The 18280-nt window shown below is 35.9% G+C and overlaps 3 protein-coding genes across 7 annotated transcripts; 2 read left to right on the top strand and 1 right to left on the bottom strand.

The window, feature by feature from the left end:
* The first annotated feature begins 4428 nt into the window (after window positions 1–4428).
* On the top strand, window positions 4429–9174 carry LOC117920776 (squamosa promoter-binding-like protein 9). The gene is made up of 3 exons (XM_034838403.1): window positions 4429–5163; window positions 7926–8065; window positions 8202–9174. Exons 1-3 carry the CDS (start codon window positions 4781–4783, stop codon window positions 8816–8818), a joined length of 1140 nt encoding a protein of 379 aa, XP_034694294.1. The 5' UTR covers window positions 4429–4780; the 3' UTR covers window positions 8819–9174.
* A 173-nt stretch (window positions 9175–9347) lies between these two features.
* Window positions 9348–11680, bottom strand: LOC117920777 (G patch domain-containing protein 11). Of its 2 annotated transcripts, none has more exons than XM_034838404.1 (4): window positions 11486–11679; window positions 10687–11226; window positions 10076–10141; window positions 9348–9983 (listed from the first exon to the last, which is right to left on the bottom strand). In XM_034838404.1, the coding sequence occupies exons 1-4, from the start codon at window positions 11609–11611 to the stop codon at window positions 9924–9926; spliced, it is 792 nt and encodes a 263-aa protein (XP_034694295.1). In that variant the 5' UTR covers window positions 11612–11679; the 3' UTR covers window positions 9348–9923. The 2 variants fall into 2 exon arrangements, 1 of the variants encoding a protein (XP_034694295.1); XR_004652270.1 differs by having other exon boundaries at window positions 9951–9983; window positions 10076–10243; window positions 11486–11680.
* On the top strand, window positions 11521–18206 carry LOC117920773 (protein STRUBBELIG-RECEPTOR FAMILY 2). Of its 4 annotated transcripts, none has more exons than XM_034838396.1 (17): window positions 11521–11748; window positions 12615–12765; window positions 13539–13671; window positions 13756–13827; window positions 13923–13988; window positions 14096–14167; window positions 14259–14330; window positions 14576–14647; window positions 14760–14825; window positions 14908–14973; window positions 15073–15392; window positions 15797–16050; window positions 16171–16436; window positions 16726–16873; window positions 17161–17300; window positions 17373–17529; window positions 17689–18206. In XM_034838396.1, exons 2-17 carry the CDS (start codon window positions 12624–12626, stop codon window positions 17869–17871), a joined length of 2229 nt encoding a protein of 742 aa, XP_034694287.1. In that variant the 5' UTR covers window positions 11521–11748; window positions 12615–12623; the 3' UTR covers window positions 17872–18206. The 4 variants fall into 4 exon arrangements, with proteins under 4 accessions (XP_034694287.1, XP_034694289.1, XP_034694286.1 ...); XM_034838398.1 differs by lacking the exon at window positions 11521–11748 and adding an exon at window positions 12295–12428 and having other exon boundaries at window positions 15800–16050; XM_034838395.1 differs by lacking the exon at window positions 11521–11748 and adding an exon at window positions 12295–12428.
* The last annotated feature ends 74 nt before the right edge of the window (window positions 18207–18280 follow it).

The raw sequence follows: 18280 nt of genomic DNA, 5'->3' as shown, positions 1-18280 counted from the left end.
TACTTTCCACCTTGCCTCTTGTAAATTGGGTTTGCAGACGTCTTAAAATATGTAAATGTAGGCCCCATGCCCCCAATATGAAAGCTTTGCCATGGAAATGGATAGAGGCATTTCCATCTAGTTGCTAATATATTGGATTCCTGAGAAGGAAGGAGATTATATTGTTTGAAAAAAAATAATTAATTATGAAAAATATATTGTAGCTTAGTTAAAATAATGCATATGAGATGGTTGGAAAGTCAATTTTAGTACAAACTTTGGATTTACATGTCACATCTTGTATTAATCAAAATGCCAGAATGCAATAATTTATGAGTCAAGATTATATTCCATGATTGGAATCTCCAACTCATCTCCTCAACCCTCCTCCCAAATACTTTGGCATGATTTTTTTTTTTTTTTAGGTTACTTACAAAATGATAAGTCGATCCTCAAATTAGCAACTATCGGAAAAAAATTATTATTATCATGTGTAATATATGGATTTATAGAAATTAAATAATATTTTGGAATAATTGTCTCAACCATTTTCTCATTAATGAGAAAACTATTATTATCCTTCAAGATTTTAAAATTTTTTGACTAATTATTTTCTTTAAAACCATGGGTAGAACGTGTCTTGAGTAGCTGAAAAAATGGATTCTTCCTATTAATGAAAATTCTAAAACTAAATTTTGATACATCAAAACTCGGGAAATAAAAGTACTTTAAGATACGTGATAAAAAAAACTCTAATGAAATTATAAAAATAGTTAGAAGTATATATTTAGGTAATGCATCAATCATTTTAGGTGGAATAATTGATTTTCTGAGATATCCTATTTGCCATTATAAATAATAGGCTCCTAAATCTAAATATTGAAAATGATATTTGGAAATTAATTTAAATTTAAATATATGCAAATATTATCATATTTATCGGAAAATAAATAGAATAAAAAATTGCTTAGGACTTATAATTGGACATAAAATTTTCTTAGAAATATTTTAAAATTTGGATTTGAAAATTATATAGATAGTTTGTTGTTGTGTTTGCCTATAAATAAAAAATATAAAAAGGGCTTTTGACTTCTTGTTTGGTTAATTTTAGCTTTTATTTTTATATTTGAAGTTAAAATTTTTTTTTTATTGGTATAAAATATCTGGAAATGAAACTTAATTTAAAGAAGAAACGATATTAAAATATGAGTTATAATTTTTTACTATAAAATAATAAATTATTGGTTTATTAGTACTAAACAGCTAACAACTTAAAAGCCTGAGAAAAGAGGACAAGTTAGACTGAAGACAGCTCAAACTCAATGAAGTGGGGGAGAAAATTGAAGTTTGTACGTCTACTTTTCTCAACTTTTCTTTGTGCTAAATGGAATTGTACCTTTATTTAATGGTACTCTCTAGTACAAATTATAATAACTGTTGTGCAGATTTGTATCCAAATTCCCCAATATTAGCGCTGCCCTCTTATCATGGACTCATGAGGCATCCCTTCCATGGAAGCAACCGACTTTCACTATAACAACACAGGCCTAAGGGTCTAGATCTAGGTCTATCCTATATCCCCTCCCCCCTGCTCTCAACATTGAGAAATGATCACAAAAATTATGAGATTTTTTCCCAAAGTTATGATATGACTTATGAGATTGTGCAAAAACTTGGAAATGGGTCATTGGATAAATGACTAAAATTGAGATATGACATCCACCCCCCACAAAAAAATAATAATAATATTATTGGATGGATAATTAATAAGTGGTCACCAAAAGGTCCAAAATCACTAAATGAAATTCAACTGCATGTATAAAAGAGAGACTACTTCCCAAGATCACCTTCTGAGATATAATTATTGTGCCAAAGCTTGAGGTGGGTCATTGGATTAATGGCTCTATAATGGAGAAGTGGTCACCAAAATCATCAAATCAATTTCAACCCCATATATAAAGAGAGGTTTTATTTATCTACTTTCCCAAAAATACACTTAAATGTTCATGTTGTGCCAAAACTCGAAAGTGGGTCTTTAGATGGATGGCTATATAATGGAGAAATGGTCAACAAAATGATCAAATCTAAGACCTTTTTTTCTAAAAAATACAGTAAGTAGTTTACATGGGTCATTTGATGAGTAGCCATATAATTAAGAAATGTTCACCAAATCAATCATCAATGATTCAAACCCATGTGTAAAAATGAGACTATTTCCCAAAAGCACATTCTAAAATTTACTTGTTATGCCAAAACCTCACCTGGGTCATAGGAAGAATGGACTAAAAATACAAAAATGTTCATCAAAATCCTAAAACCCACACCCCAAAAGAGAGAATTTTCCCTCAAAAATTGAACTGGGATATTAGATGACCGGTTACCAAATTCGTACCCATGCGTAAAAAAAAGATATTTTACCAAAAAAGATCCGAAAATGTACTTGTGTTGCCAACAAAAATCGGTCATTTGGATGTGAATGGTCAGCAAAATCATACGATGAGATCCAAATCCATATGTAAAATGACAGCCTTTTCCCAAAATTACATTGAGGAATGTACGGCCTGTGCCCAAGACTTAAAATGGGTCCTTGGATGGATGGCCATCATTGATTCAGGCATGGCCCGGGGTTAATGGGAGGTGATAAGTAAGAAGAAGCAGTGACGGGAGTGTAAAAAATGGGAAATTCCCAAGAAGCATCCAACCCAATACTAACCAAATTGTAACCAAACTAAACTACCAAACTGCAAAGTGGAAACCAGGCTTTTGTTTTTCTTTTTGAGCCCCTTGAAATTCTTGGGGGTTCTTCTCTTTCTGTACACTGAAAACAACCGGTTCAAAGTAATTTCACTGAAAATGGCAAAAAACAAAATAAATAGAGGGTAGCTCTGAGAGTACTCAGGACTCAGGAGTCAGAGATGAGAGTACAGTTACTTTCTGCCAAAATCTATTTTATTGAAAGATATTGCAGAGCCGTCCCATTACTTCTCTTTAATTTCAGAAAAACAAACTTGGAACCAACTATTTCTTATTAATATAATAAAAGTCCTCAAAAATGTCACATCCAAAACCCAATTCATGCCCCAAATTCCAATGTATATAAACCAGAGTTTAAAATGACATTTTTGGAAAGGGAACTGATTTGGAGTGCTCAAAATGCAGAATAGGGTTTTGCCCTTTGCTTAAAAAAAGACACACAATGCTGAGTAGACCCACTTCCTTTGTGTCAAAAGACTCTTTTGCCCATCACCAGATTATTCAATTTTACAATTCTTTTTGACAATAGAAAAAAAATATTTTATAAAATTAATTAATTAAAAATATATAGAATTTTTACTAATACATAATAATAATCATTCCAAATCTATATAATAATACTTTATAAAATTAAAAAATATTTATTAAATATATAAAAACATGACATCATTTCTAAAGTATTTATCACCATGAGGTTCAAGGTACAACATAATCAAATTTTAATCCTATTAAGATTATGTTAAAAAAATAAAAAATAAATTAAAAATTTGATAAATTATTTTTTTTTTATTATTTTAAATTCATTTTAATTATTTTAATTCATCGGTAAAAAATGAAATAATTTAAAGAAACTTAAAATTTTAACTTGTTTTAATTAGATTTAATTTTTTTATAAGATAATCAAATATAAAAAAATCATTTTTTTTTCAATTTATGTATTTTCCTATAACAAGGTAACATTACTATTTTGTGATTTGTAGTTTGGGATTTAAAAAGCAACAAAAAGAAAAAAAAAATCATGATTCATGGACCATCAAAATTGGGAGAGAGATTTCAAAGGAATGGGAAGATTCGAAAAGTGAAGGGGCAAGGGTATTTTCGACCTTTCAGCTCAAAATTCTGAAGAGCACCCACTTTCCCAGGAATATGGGCACCTCAATCACTAGGCATAAGATAAGAAAATGCTTTCTTGAGAGGGAAAATGGGAGAAAGTAGAGAGAGAAAACGAGAGAAAGTACAGAGAGAAATGAACAGAAAAGTTTAAAAAAACGACAGTTGAGTTAGTGATGATAAAAGGAGCTCTGGAATTCTTTCTCTCTCTCTCTCTATTCATTAAAAAAATATATATATATATAACATATATCCACTTCATAAAACTTATATCCAAATTAACTTTTCGGGTACTACGTAAAAAATCATGTCATATAAAAAAATATATATATATATATATATATATATATATATATACTTTTTTATAATTTTAATTGATATTTTATTTTTTAATTGAAATTATAATAATTAATTGAGACTTTATTTTTTAATTAAAATTTTAATTAATAATTAACATTTCATTTTTAAACTAAAGTTTTACATGAATAATTTTAACGTAAGGTCCATAAAATGTTTAGATGTTATATATATATATATTTTAAATGGACCATTTTGACCCAAAACTCCTCTCTCTCTCTCTATTCCTCTCTGTCTCTCTCCCTCACTCAGAACTCAAAAAGTGCACTGCTATCTATCTCTTTCTCTCTCTACTGCGTCTCCATTATTTTCACAGTCCATTCAGAAGTACCATACCCCTCTCCTCTGCTGGCATGGCCCAGTGTCAGGTGTTTGCTTTTTTTCACACCACCACCATCATCATCTTCTACTGCTTCTCTTGCTTTGTTGCCTTCACAAACTGCTTTTGAAACCCCCCACTCTTCTATCGGTATCTGTTGCTTTTGCCACTCTTTACACAAGTGTTTCCTTTTCCCCTCTTTTCTATATCTTCGTGACCCACAAGAAAAATACCCATGAATGGACTCTAGGAGCGCCACACATGGAAAGGGGTTCGAGCTCTTTGACCGTTTCCAGCTCTTCGGCCAACTCGTCTGAGTCGCTCAACGGGTTGAAATTTGGGCAGAAGATATATTTTGAAGATTTGGGTGTTGGAGCTCCGGCCAAATCGGGAACCGGGTCCTCCTCCTCCTCCTCTGCCGCCGGCTCCGGTGGTCGCCCACCTCCGGCGCCGCCAAAGAAGGTAAGAGGTAGTGGGGTTGTTCAGGGAGGCCAACCACCGAGGTGTCAAGTTGAAGGGTGTAAAGTAGATCTGAGTGATGCCAAAGCTTACTATTCAAGGCATAAAGTGTGTGGTATGCATTCGAAGTCTCCAACGGTCATTGTTGCGGGCCTTGAGCAGAGGTTTTGCCAGCAGTGTAGCAGGTCAGCTTGGTTTTTGTTTTCCTTCTCTCGGAGTTGTTTTTTCTTCCCCCTTTTTCTTTTTTCAACTTTTTGCAATTTTTTTTTCAGTTATACTTTAAATTTGTTGATGGGGTGTGTTTAATGTCTCTTGTTGTTTCTCAGTTAGGCATATTCCTTTTTAATTTTTATTTGTCTGATAGATGGGTTTTCTTTCCTTTTCTGTTTCGTGTTCTTTTTAGTTAGCTAGCTGTGTTTGTTTTCCAGTTTTGTTGGTGGGTTTGGTATCCAATTTATTGCAGTTGTAAATTACGGTTTGTTATTCGCTTATATTTTAATTTTTTTCTTTTTTGTTGGTTTCCATTTTTAATCTCTTGTAGCTTCAGATTATTGTTTTTATGCTGGCCGTGTTTGATCTTGATGGGAGTTTTGTAGCTACTAGGTTATTTTATTGACTTTTTGGTTTATTTTTAAGGTTGTTTAACCTAATTGAGTTGGCGTTGGTATTTTTCTTGGGTGTAGGTATTTGTTCTTTTATGCTTGAATGTTTATGGTGGACTTGATTCTGGTGGAGGGTTTTGGACTTTTGGTTTTGTTTGGTTATTGGGTTGTTAGTCATATAATGTTCCCACGCCATTGTTTGTTTTAAGTTAGGAGGTTAGTTTCTCATTTGAATTTGATTGATTTGTGGGTGGGGTGGCTAATTGGTCGTTGGTGATGGCTATAGGGTTCTAGGCTGAGTCTGTTCTTGGTTGTTTATCTATGAGAGTGGTTTAGGTGTTTCAGGGTTCTTGTCATGGACTTTGATTATGGAGCTACATCTAATTTCATATTGCTCTGTTTGTTGTTGCTGAAACCATATCCCGGAAAAAAAAATGAAAGAAACAGGTTGGACGATTGAGAATATGAAGTCATAAACGATGAGTTGATGAATGTGCCTTTGTTCATACTGAGTTGGATTGTCCTTCTTACAGTGACTAGACATTGATTTGAATCAAAATCAATTCCCTAGAGTTTCCAAGGCTCCCTTTAATAGAGCAATCTGTTTCGGTTTTACCTCTTACAATAATGTGAAGGAGGACCATAATGCCTTTTCCACCTCTTCCTTCTTCTGGTTTTTCATATAATATTTCTTTCTATGCAACAAGTTTGTTTGGAGCACAAATTGGCATATGTTGGTGGTTTTTTATGTAATCTGGTTTTTACTTAATTTTTTTATCTCCATCTCTCCTTTCTCATCATTATTTTGTGCATATCAAAATTCATTCCTCTTAGTTTTCACTTTCAAAAGGACCATCTTAGAAAATAGTTTGCATTTTCAAAAGGAAGAAATGTGTTATGTGATCATGGGCAGCAATGGTAATCATGTTTATAGATGTATACAGGTTGATGGGAAATTTGTGGAGAGTGTGGGAGTATGATTTTTTCTCTTTAGAAAATGTAATTCAATACGAAATAACCAAGTACAATTGAGTCACTTCCAAACAATGAACTGTAAGTGGCTGAATTTTGTTGCCTATTTTGTATGTAAATTGTCTTTACAATTGAAGTTTTCCAATCAGAATTTCTGTAATTAGCACTTGCAATGTAGGACACAAATTATCTGTATTTTCTTTGATGAGAACTGGTATGTCAAGGGGATTTGAAGCACATGGCTAACATGCCAAATTGAAAGGATCAATGATAGGTGATGAAAAGGTGGATCTTCTGGAGTTTCTTTTATTTATTTATTTCCTGTACTTTATTCTGAATCACCAATTTGTTGTTATGTTGTGGAATTATGCTAAATATTGTTTCAAGAATCTAATGTTCTTCGATGTGTTGTCTAAGATCATGTTCAAAATATACAGAACTTTCTTATGAATAACATAGCAAAGCTGAGCTTGGTGTGACCTGTCTGTTAGTGGAGATGAAGAGCTAACAATTGTGATGGAAGTTAATCCTTGGGCCTCAGCATGAAAGAGCAGGGTCACATGAAAAACCCCAGGAATTGTTTTTGGATAAAAAGATGGGAAAATAAATAAATAAAGAAGCTTTCTTTGATTATCCAAGGGATCAATGATAGGTGATGAAAAGGTGGATCTTCTGGAGTTTCTTTTATTTATATATTTATTTATTTCCTGTACTTTATTCTGAATCGCCAATTTGTTGTTATGTTGTGGAATTATGCTAAATATTGTTTCAAGAATCTAGGGTTCTTCGATGTGTTGTCTAAGATCATGTTCAAAATATACGGAACTTTCTTATGAATAACATAGCAAAGCTGAGCTTGGTGTGACCTGTCTCTTTAGTGGAGATGAAGAGCTAACAATTGTGATGGAAGTTAATCCTTGGGCCTCAGCATGAAAGAGCAGGGTCACATGAAAAACCCCAGGAATTGTTTTTGGATAAAAAGATGGGAAAATAAATCAATAAAGAAGCTTACTTGATTATCCAAGGGATATGTACTCAAAAGTTATCCACATCTCTTGGCTAGTTTCATGAAAACCATTCATATGACCGTTCAGGTTTGGCGCAATATAGGTATTATATGGAGGATTTGGTTTTAGGGTTTGAGCATGCTCATGCTACCTATGGCCAAGATGACTTATCTGAAACTTGAGCATATGAAAGAAAATGTTTGTATTACTAATGGAAATTGGCAAATGTCAAATCATGCAAATGCTGTTTTGTTTCATTTGTCGCGTGTGTGTGTATATTCATATATATATATATATGATAATTCATTGTTATATGTTTACATATTCTTTTAAAAGGACAATGGTTCTTGCATGATCTGTTCCCAGATTTCATCAGCTTGCCGAATTTGACCAAGGAAAACGGAGTTGTCGTAGGCGCCTGGCTGGTCATAATGAGCGTCGCAGGAAGCCACCACCTGGATCTTTATTGTCCTCACGCTATGGGCGACTTTCTTCATCCATTTTTGGTTAGTCATTGTCAATAGAAATTCTTTTTAAAAATATTCTCCACTTGTCTAAAACTGTATTGCAATATGTATGGTTTTGAGTTTTTTCTTTACATTCTGATTATCTGACTTGAGTATTTGATATTTACAATAACAGAAAACAGCAGCAGGGTGGGAGGAGGCTTTCTGATGGACTTTGCTGCATACCCAAGGCATCCCGAGAGGGATACTTGGCCAACTACAAGAGCATCTGATCGGGTACCTGGAAATCAAACCACTGCGATAGGAAGGTTTCTTCCACATCCATGGCAGAGCAACTCTGAGAATCCTCTCTTTCTGCAAGGTTCAGCCGGCGGGACCAGCTTTCATGGTCCTGGAATTCCTTCAGGGGAATGTTTCACAGGGGCCTCCGACTCAAGCTGTGCTCTCTCTCTTCTGTCAAATCAGCCATGGAGCTCCAGGAATCGAGCATCTGGTCTTGGAGCAAACAGCTTCATGAATCCTGAAGGGGCATCCATGGCGCAACCCACAGCTCCTCATAGTGCAGCTATCAATCACTTCCCAAGCACCTCGTGGGATTTCAAGGGCAATGAAGGTAGTAGCAGTTCGCAGGAGATGCCACCTGATCTTGGTCTTGGTCAAATTTCACAGCCTATTAATAGCCAGTTCTCAGGTGGGGGCGAGTTGCCCCAACAGAGTGGAAGGCAATACATGGAACTCGAGCACTCCAGGGCTTATGACACTTCCACTCAGCAGATGCACTGGTCACTTTAGGTGCCAACTTACCATCTGGTTTGTATGAACACCTCTAACAGCTTTGGTTCAAAAAACTACTTACGAATATCCTTCAGGTGGATACCTCCTGATCTTGTGTTTTGCTAGGAGAAAACCCAAATGGTTCTTGATCATTGTTTTGCTGGGAAAAACCTAAATGGCTCTTGATCTTTGTTTTTGAGACCTAAATGGTGCTTGATCTTTGTTTTGCTGGGAGACCTTAATGGCTCTTATCTGTGCTTGGTTTGAGTTTCTCAATACTGAGAAGCAAGCTTAAGCTTGTTCTAATTGCTCTTTATAAGATCATATGACCTTTCCAACATTTTGTGATGGAAACGGGTCTCTGGTTTTTTTGATTTCTGACTTCACATTGAATGACTGGGAACTGGGTTTTCATTGCCATCTACTAGCCTTTTCTTATTTGCTCATGGCACTATCAGAGGAGTCTTAGAGGCTGAAACCAAATTTTGGATGGAAGATTGTGAAGAAAAGGAAATAAAATCATAGGCGGGTGAAATGCATTTTGAGCTTAGGGTATTACGTGGATTGGCACATGAATGTGTATATAAATGTATATGCAGCAACAGATTTCAAATACGGTGTCAGCCTAAACTATTTTGGAGAAGACATGAACCCTAAGAGCAGCTACAAAGCATCCTGTAATAATGGTGTAGAAACACGTTTGACTTGAATGAATTCCTTATTTCACAACAGAAGTTACAGGAGCTCCTGAGCTCTATGGAAGTTACAGAAGATTGAGATAAAATAAAAATAAAAAACCCATGATCATGGGTTCGAGCTCCAATATTTAATCTCTCCTGGGAGCTGCAATCTTCGTTGAATAAAGGAAGTATTCTTCCAATTGTTAATCTGATGTGTGTTTTTTTTTTTTCTCTCTAAGAACAAGATATGACCAGATTGGTTTCTGACATCACCTCAGCCCCTCCAGTTTTCAATTCTGTCTCCTTAGCAAAGAGCGTCTGTTTGCCTAAAAATGATCTATCTTAAGTGAACTCATCCATCTCACTGAGCTACACTCGTTGGAGTCGTGTTGTTGCATAAATGAGTATCTCCGGTTTCTCTCTATTGGGAAATGCTGTTTCAGTCAGTGGTCATCTTCATTTGGTCCAGGGCAGTTGGACAGTAGAGCTTCAACCGACTCATACTGAAACACAAAAGAACATGGTTTACAAATGTATCAGAAACTGAGATTTGGAGAAAATGCTTGCGATCATAGTGTTCATATTTCCCACTTACCTGACATCCACAGAAGAGGCAGTATCGAAATTCGTCTCTCAGTTTCATCAATATATTTTGCAAATCCTGCATCCAATACAGACTGACTGATCATCATCATCATGCACCATAGATGATAGATATAGAGATTAACCGAGGGGAATTAAATTCAAATTTCCAAGTGCTGACCTAAAAGACATGTAAAAAATGAACAATGAGTAAGAAATATGAGTTTCTCAGGCACAAACGGATGTCAACAGCCCGTGTCCTTTCTAGATCACTCACCACTAGAGAGTAGAAACACTACCAACATAACCATTCATGAATCCAACAAAAGCGGAACTTCCAATCTAGTCTGAATTGTCAATTCATCAAATGCTATGAAATGTGATATTTGATTATCAATTTATCAATAAAATCTCCATAGAATCCATCTCAAGCACTGAAATAAATTCTTTTGGAGCTACCTAAATTTTCATTTTAATCCATGCATTGGGGAAGGCCAAATCCCAATAGTCAGCTAACCAACAACATGCTGAATTTGTTGTTTCTCCAATGGTTTTATCATTGAAAACACTAGCAATTAGCAAACCCAGAAATCAAATAGTAGAAATGATCCAAAAGAAACATACCTCTTCTGTGATCTCCTCCTCTTCTTCCTCCTCTTCACCTTCCTCACTGTCCTCATCTTCCTTCTTCTTGGGCTCCACAATCTCCTTATTCTCCAACTGATCAAGAGCACCTTTCGCCTTCTTGAAATTCACTACAACTCTCCGACTCTGCCATTGCGACTTCTGCCTACACCCGAACTCCGCCATTAAAGCAGCCTCGTTCTTCCTCTTCTTCTCAGTCCAAGCCTCTTCTCTCCTCATCTTCTCCTTAATGGGATCCTCTCTTCCAATCCCTGCTCGCGTTCGTCTTATCTCGAGCCCCACTGGCTCTGCTCGGCCCGAGCCCTCCTTCCCCAGTGCCGAACCCGGGGTGTAGCCCATTTGTTTCAACATTTTGAACCCGATGTTCGATTGTGGAATCGGAGCCTCCGTATTCGCTAGGGTCCGCAAGTCCTCTTCTCGTCGCTGCCGCTCTCTTGAGACTCTCCTCTGTTCTTGCCAATTTAGGGCTTTCGATTGCTTCCATGGTGATTGAGAAACTACGACTTTGTTGTTCGACATCTGCGAACAACAGGCAATTAGTCTACAGAAAACCTCCGATTGGTCACCGTGAAAACAGAAGAAAATATAATTTGGAAAAGGGTCCCAAAAGAGAGAGAATAAGACTCAGCTAGAACTAAGCCAAGTGAAGGTATACGTCCCTGAGTTTCAACAAAATTTTCCAACACTTAGGGGGAAATCAAACGATTAAAAATGTGAAGAGAACGAATACGTTCTCCTGGGAACAAAACAAGGGAGAATTAGGGTTTATAGGGAGAACCTTCTTGAATTGAGCTTTTGGGGGTTGAGCGGTTTCAGGTGGAATGAACTGAGAGAGATCTCCCATGTAGTCTTCATCCTCATTATCATCATCTTGTGCGGTTTTGGTACTGAATGAGCCTGCCATGAGCGAAAGCTTGAGAAGAAAAACAGAGCCGGTGTGAACTGATTTCTTCTATCTTTTGAAGAATTCACAAAACATTTTTGCAGAAAACGCTTTTGTTTTGCTTTCAGATCAGCCACGGAACAGGCGGTGAAAATGAGGTAAACGACGTCGTTTTAGTCAGGTCGTTTAAAATCTGTATAAAATGTCAAACCTTATTATTAAAATAAATTTTATTATCCATTTTTTTATTTTTTTATTATTTCTTAAAATACTTTGAAAAATATTTCAAAATCTCAAACATCTTCTCAAAATTACTTTATTTTAAAAATAAATTCTTAAAATAATTATATTTCTATTTAAAATAATAAAAAATATATTTAATTATATCTTTATTTTTCATTTAATCATGCTTTTATTTCTTATTTAACCATTATACAATTTATTTTTTATTTAATCATTGCACAATTTTTTTGGAAATTAAAATGTATTTTAACATTTAAATGTTTATATTTAAAAAAATAAAAATCTTCAAAGCTTCAAAGCTTCAAAATCTTATAGCACGTGTGGGCTTAACGGCTTCAAAATTGAGAGTATGTTGAGCTGGCAATATCAACCTATAAAACCAGCTCAAGAACACAGCTCTCAGGTCTCATTCTCAGCCTCTCTCTCTCTCTCTCTCTCTCTCTCTCTCTAAGCTTCTGTCTCTAAAGCTTCCTCAGAGGTGTTCTCTTGAGTTTCACTTTCACCCACTGTTCTTGTAAATTGACTCTGTTTTCACAACCCTAATTCTTTCTTTCTTGTTAACGATGGATTGATCCTCCTTGGTTTTTGATTAAGGGTAAAACATCAGCATTTTTTTTTTCTAAACAAAAGATTTTTCTCATATACGTTATTCTTTTTTTCAAACTTTTCCTTTCTTTTTCTTTTCATGAATTTTCTCGGCAGCCAAACAGCTGCTTTGTACATTTTCTCCGTGATATATCTATCTTCTTTAGATTTGATTGTTATCTTTTCATGTCTCCAGGGAAAAAACATGCTCCTGTTCCTCTGCTTGAGATCGCTGACTACTCTGCTTCTTGAAATGACGAAACAACATCTGCGGTTATTCCTCATTGTAATTGTGTTTTCGGTGTTCATCACTTTGCAAGCTTCGGCTATTACAGATCCACGGGATGGTAACTCCAATTTTTTGTTCTTGATTTTCTTGTAATTTTGATTTTTTATTTTTTATTTTATCCTCTTGTTGTCTGGGAGATTGATTCTTGACTGATTAAAAAAATAAAATAAAATAACGAGCTTCAGCTTTTACGGATCAGAAGAATTATACTTGCACTTCCTTACCTTGATTTTTTCTTGTCATTTTCTTTAAAAATTTTCTCTAGAAATTTGATATAATTTGCACTATACGATGATCACTAGTTAGTTATTGGAATGCTTCATTCCAACTGTTTAGTCTCCAAGAAAATTTCGGGAATCTTGAAAGGCAAAACATTCACCTAATGGAACCTAACGTAAATATTTGGCTTAGTTGAGTTTAGTTTTTTATTTATTCAAAACAAGACTAACATAGGTTACATGGCTCAGAATTCAATTTTCTTTCCTTCTTTCTTTTCCTCGGTTTTTTTTTTTTTTTTTGCCAGCAAACAGTGGGCTAGAAAAGATTCCTCTGTACTTTTTATGGTTTTTGGAGGGAAAATAATGGAATCGTTCTTGACTCCAAATTAGTTACTGCTGAGATATTTAGGAAGCTATGCACAATGAATGGGGCTTACATAATATCGTGGGCAGTCATAGTAGGGTCTCCAAAAATGGATGAATGCCCAAAAGTGATCAGGTTCTACACTGGATCAAAAAATAAAATTGACCTATTAATGGGATGATAATCAGAATAAAGTGGTGGCCATAGATTAAGATTACAAAATAATTCCCTCCTTTTTACTTTCTGCAGTGGCAGCTCTTCAAGACTTGTACAAGGAACTGAACTACCCACCACAGTTGGAGAAGTGGAGATCATATGCTGGGGATCCATGTGATGAATCATGGAAAGGAATCTCATGTTCTGGTTCAACTGTCATTTTCATGTAATGCGTCAAGTGCCCTTTTTAACATTGTGCACAATTTGTATAATATGTGGAAACTAATGACAGGTTCTCTCATCTTTGCAGTCAGCTTCCAGGACTAAATCTCGGTGGACATCTTGGAGGCCAGCTCCATAATCTCCATAATTTGAAGCAACTGTATGAGATTATGCTGATTTAAATTTAGGTTTATGTAAAATTATGTGAGTTTTATTCACTATTTTTTTTTTTTTCCAATTTGTTCTTTCTATTAGGGATGTTAGCTCCAATAACATTCAAGGTGAAATTCCTTACGGGTTACCCCCTAATGCCACTCATATGTGAGATGCTTGATTCTTAGTTTTTGTTAGCATTGCCAATGATTTATTTTATTTTATCTGTTATTTATTTAATTTTGTTTGTAATTTCATTTTTTTTATGAATGTAGAAATTTGGCATGCAACAAATTTAGTCAAAATATCCCCAACTCCCTCACTTTCATGAAGAATCTTCGACATCTGTGAGTTAGTTTGTCCTGCTACTTCCTATTTGCTGCCTACTATAGTTGGTTTACATTTATTGACTCATAAATGACCATTGTTTTCTTGCAGGAATCTGAGCCACAATTCATTATCTGGACCCATTGGCAATGTGTTTACTGGCCTACAGAATCTAAAAGAAATGTATGATTTTTCACCCAATTTCTTTGTTTTGCATATGAAATAAAAGGAAGCAAGGCAATTATATATCATTGGTTTATTGGATGTTACATGGTGGTAGTGGGTTTTCTTGAAGATTATGACACAATGATAAGACCTCTTTTTTTTATGAATCATCCTATTTTAATATTCTCTCTTTTCGAACAAGTGTTCTTCCATCAGCAATACTTCTATGCCTTATCCTACCATATTTGGATCTGTTGTCATAGGGATCTATCACACAATCACTTTACTGGAGATCTGCCAAGTTCATTTGGAACTTTGAAAAATCTTACTAGATTGTGAGTTCTATTCTCTTTAGTCCTATTATATTTTGGAGTTCTCACTGTGTCTGCAGTTATTTCATCATGTTGGCTCCCAAGTTCCCATAAAGCTATTTTTGTTTATCTGCAGGTTCTTGCAGAATAACAAGTTTACTGGGTCTGTGATCTTCTTGGCTGATCTCCCACTGTCTCACTTGTAGGTTCCTTCATCGCAACCTTTCTCATCCCTTGGTTTTATATATTTCTCTGATCAAAGACTTGCTTTTTTTTCTTGCCAGGAACATCCAAAGTAACCATTTTAGTGGCATTATTCCAAGACAATTTCAGTTGATACCAAATTTATGGTTGGTGATCATAGCCTGAATAAAGTTCTTGCCTTTAATCTGTGCACACTGCCATATCAAATTATGCTTTGATCATTTTTCCTCTTTATCTCTCTTTAGGTTTGGGGGGAATAGATTCCATCCAGGGGGGAACTATCCACCCTGGGATTTCCCTTTGGAAACTGAGCAGAATATTAATAGCCCACCAACAACTGAATCAAGTGCTGTTGAGAACTACCCCTCTAGAAAAGCACATGAACGCAAGAAGAAAAGGCTGGGTCCTGGAGGAATAGCTCTCATGGTCGGTGGAGGAACTCTGTTGGTAAGCTGTGCAGCACTCCTACTTACTGTCCGCATTAATCGAGCTCGTGCACAAACGCACAAAAGCTTGGAGGGCAGTGAAAGCGCACTGCATTGTATTCCAACCACTACAGTCGAAGGTGAAATCTTATTAGCCTATGTATATATTTGTTGATGATTATTAAATTCATTAGCTTTATTGCTAAGATGATAGAGAGATTCTGGAATTTTAGGTTTATGCAAAAAATCGGATTTAACTTTTTGTTTAGCACAAAACTGTCCTATCTTGCTTCCCATCCATAATGACAGAGGTACTTATTTTATCAACTTTTTTCAGCCAAGGAGAATTTCTCAATGTCCCAATTTTGCTTTCCTCCAATCAAACTCAAAACTTTGAATCCCAATTTTGAAACTGTACCAAATGGCAAAAAGTTTCAATGGATCCTGTGTTCTTGTTCAGCTTATGGGACAATGAGCACAGTTGTTTCCCTGATTACCTTCCTTTGTTTTTATTTTCTGGTCATTCAATGGTCTTCTACTGCAGCAGAAGAGAGCCCACAAGTCTTGGCTCTCAGTCCACCAACGTTTATGTCAAGGCCAATTCCCACTGCTCGCAATGTCAGATTTGAGAAAATTTGCTCCAGAAGAAGTTTCTCTAAGAAATCCAGAATCCCAGCAAATGCAAAGCTTTACACTGTGGCAGAGCTTCAACTAGCTACAAACAGCTTCAGTGAAGAGAACCTTCTTGGAGAAGGATCCCTTGGTTCTGTTTACAAAGGAGAGTTTCCTGATGGCCAAGTACTTCCTGAACTTATTATGTTATCTCTTGCAAATTTCAAACACATTGAAAGAGAATAGAAACTTATCAAAAAAACTCAAGAAACTTTTGTTCCTTTTGATTCCCTTTTTTTTTTTCAGGTCATGGCTGTGAAAAACATAAACACAGTCTCACTCTCTCTCCATGAAGAAGAACAATTCTTGGATGTGATATGGACCGCAGCTCGTTTGAGGCATCCAAACATTGTAACACTTCTTGGGTATTGTGTGGAGCACGGACAGCATCTCCTTGTGTACAAATTTGTCAGAAATTTGTCTCTTGATGATGCACTGCACGGTGAAGTATACAAGCCTCTGTCTTGGAGCCTCCGACTCCAGATTGCCCTCGGCATTGCACGTGCTTTGAAGTAAGCATTCCATATGGTTTCCTTGACAAGTTCAGTTTTTATACACTTCCTTTTTTTGGTAAAGTGCTCTTAAGCAAACCACTGAGGAAATCACATGCTGTGATACAACTCAGGTAAAGTGATGTGAATATACTACCATATCCCACATTTTGTGTTTTAGTGTGAGGTGGATGATTCTGCTCGTAAAAACAGCAGTAGATGTTTTTTGTACAATCTGGATTCCATAATAAATGCTGCTTTGCTTTACTTCTGGTGTTGATTCTTTCCATTTTGTGTGATGGTTTTTCAGCTATTTGCACTCTGTATGTTCACCTCCTATTGCCCATTGCAACCTAAAGGCCGCCAACATCTTACTTGATGAAGAGCTTACACCTCATATCTGTGACACAGGGCTAGCCGTTTTAAGGCCACTTACAAGCAACACTGTTAAACTGAAGGTGAGTGCTTCCAGAGATAAGTTTAGTGGCTTAATTGAGAAGGCATCTTCTGTGATTTTTGTCTTTTAATTAAATAATGCTACCTTTGAGGAATTCAAAGTGAAAATGTTTGAAAAGTAACCCCTATTCTTTCTACAAAATTGGGGAGCTATAAGCTCTTTTCCACAAGTCAGTGCATACTGGAACAAAAGGAGCCTAGGACAAGAAAAGTTTGCCTCATGTAATAAGCAAAGGATGAAGAGAAGAAATAAGCACTCACCTTTTGTCACTAATTGCCAATGCAACAGGCTTCTGAGATGGCTATTGGCAATTGTGGCTACATTGCACCTGAACATGGCCAGCCTGGAATCGATAACAAGAAGAGTGATGTATATGCCTTTGGAGTGCTGCTTTTAGAGCTACTAACAGGCAGAAGGCCATTCAATAGGTATATGATACATGCCTGTTTTCTTTATTTTCCTTCTTTAGCTAATGTTTTTTAATAAGATTTCTGTTGCAGTTCAAGATCAAGGGAAGAGCAATCTTTGGTGAAATGGGCTTCTGCCCGGCTTCATGACAATGATTCTTTGGGACAGATGGTTGATTCAGGCATCAAAGGAACTTTCTCCTCCAAGGCTCTCTCACAATATGCAGATATTGTCTCTCTCTGCATTCAGGTATTACTTATTAGCATATTATTAAGAAAAATTTAGAAGCTAACAGGAAGGTTGAACCGCTTTCTTGAAGCACTGAAATAAGTGCTTTAGCCATTTCTACTTCTCCTTCCACCTGTATGTGTGTGTGGAATTCTTATTTTGTGTTTGGAATTCAAACAGCCCGAGAAAGAATTCAGACCACCAATGACGGAAGTTGTGGAATCTGTTAGACGTCTGTTACAAAAGACGAGAAGCAGGTTAATTGAGGGTGGTGAAGTTGAGGTTGAGGGCTTCGATAAATCTTTCCATTCCACAAACACCCGCTTTGTAGGCTCACCATCAATGAGCATTATGTCCGCCTGAGCAATGAAACAGGTTGAGTACTATAGATCAAACCTAACTCCATAATCAACTCGATTATTTTGTGTCAACTTGGTTGGTTCTGCATTTTCACTCAATCACTCAAGAGGACATTGCTGCTGATCATCCGACTATAATAACCACACGGCGATTTCATTTACCAACACTCTTTGGCATTTTAAGGAAAATACATACTACGCTTATTCTTTGGGATTCTACCAATTCTTTTAGTGTAAAAAGAAATGTCATCTTATATTCTTCTTATCTTCTAAGAATTTAGAGCTGTCCTGTACTGCTGTCGAGTTTCACTGTTGTAACGAGATAGACTTACCTTTGAATTCTATCCATATTCTTATTTTCTGCGTGCAAAGTAAACTCACTAGAATACAGTAGGCCTGAAATTAGCCTGAAA

The sequence above is a fragment of the Vitis riparia genome, chromosome 8 (assembly GCF_004353265.1).
Source record: "Vitis riparia cultivar Riparia Gloire de Montpellier isolate 1030 chromosome 8, EGFV_Vit.rip_1.0, whole genome shotgun sequence".
In the NCBI taxonomy this organism is placed as follows: domain Eukaryota; kingdom Viridiplantae; phylum Streptophyta; class Magnoliopsida; order Vitales; family Vitaceae; genus Vitis; species Vitis riparia.
This window is presented reverse-complemented; position numbering and strand designations above follow the sequence as displayed.

Bases quoted from the DNA above. Each gene is read 5' to 3' on its own strand.
- LOC117920777 (XM_034838404.1), bottom strand. From the start codon at position 11,611: ATGGCAGGCTCATTCAGTACCAAAACCGCACAAGATGATGATAATGAG. The intron at 11,227-11,485 runs GTTCTCCCTATA...TGTTGTTCGCAG, and splicing joins CAAAAGCTCAATTCAAGAAG to ATGTCGAACAACAAAGTCGT. The intron at 10,142-10,686 runs GTATGTTTCTTT...TATTGGATGCAG, and splicing joins AGGAGGAGATCACAGAAGAG to GATTTGCAAAATATATTGAT.
- LOC117920776 (XM_034838403.1), top strand. From the start codon at position 4,781: ATGGAAAGGGGTTCGAGCTCTTTGACCGTTTCCAGCTCTTCGGCCAAC. The intron at 5,164-7,925 runs GTCAGCTTGGTT...ATCTGTTCCCAG, and splicing joins TTTTGCCAGCAGTGTAGCAG to ATTTCATCAGCTTGCCGAAT. The intron at 8,066-8,201 runs GTTAGTCATTGT...TTACAATAACAG, and splicing joins ACTTTCTTCATCCATTTTTG to AAAACAGCAGCAGGGTGGGA.
- LOC117920773 (XM_034838396.1), top strand. From the start codon at position 12,624: ATGCTCCTGTTCCTCTGCTTGAGATCGCTGACTACTCTGCTTCTTGAA. The intron at 13,828-13,922 runs GTATGAGATTAT...TCTTTCTATTAG, and splicing joins CTCCATAATTTGAAGCAACT to GGATGTTAGCTCCAATAACA. The intron at 16,874-17,160 runs GTGAGTGCTTCC...CCAATGCAACAG, and splicing joins GCAACACTGTTAAACTGAAG to GCTTCTGAGATGGCTATTGG.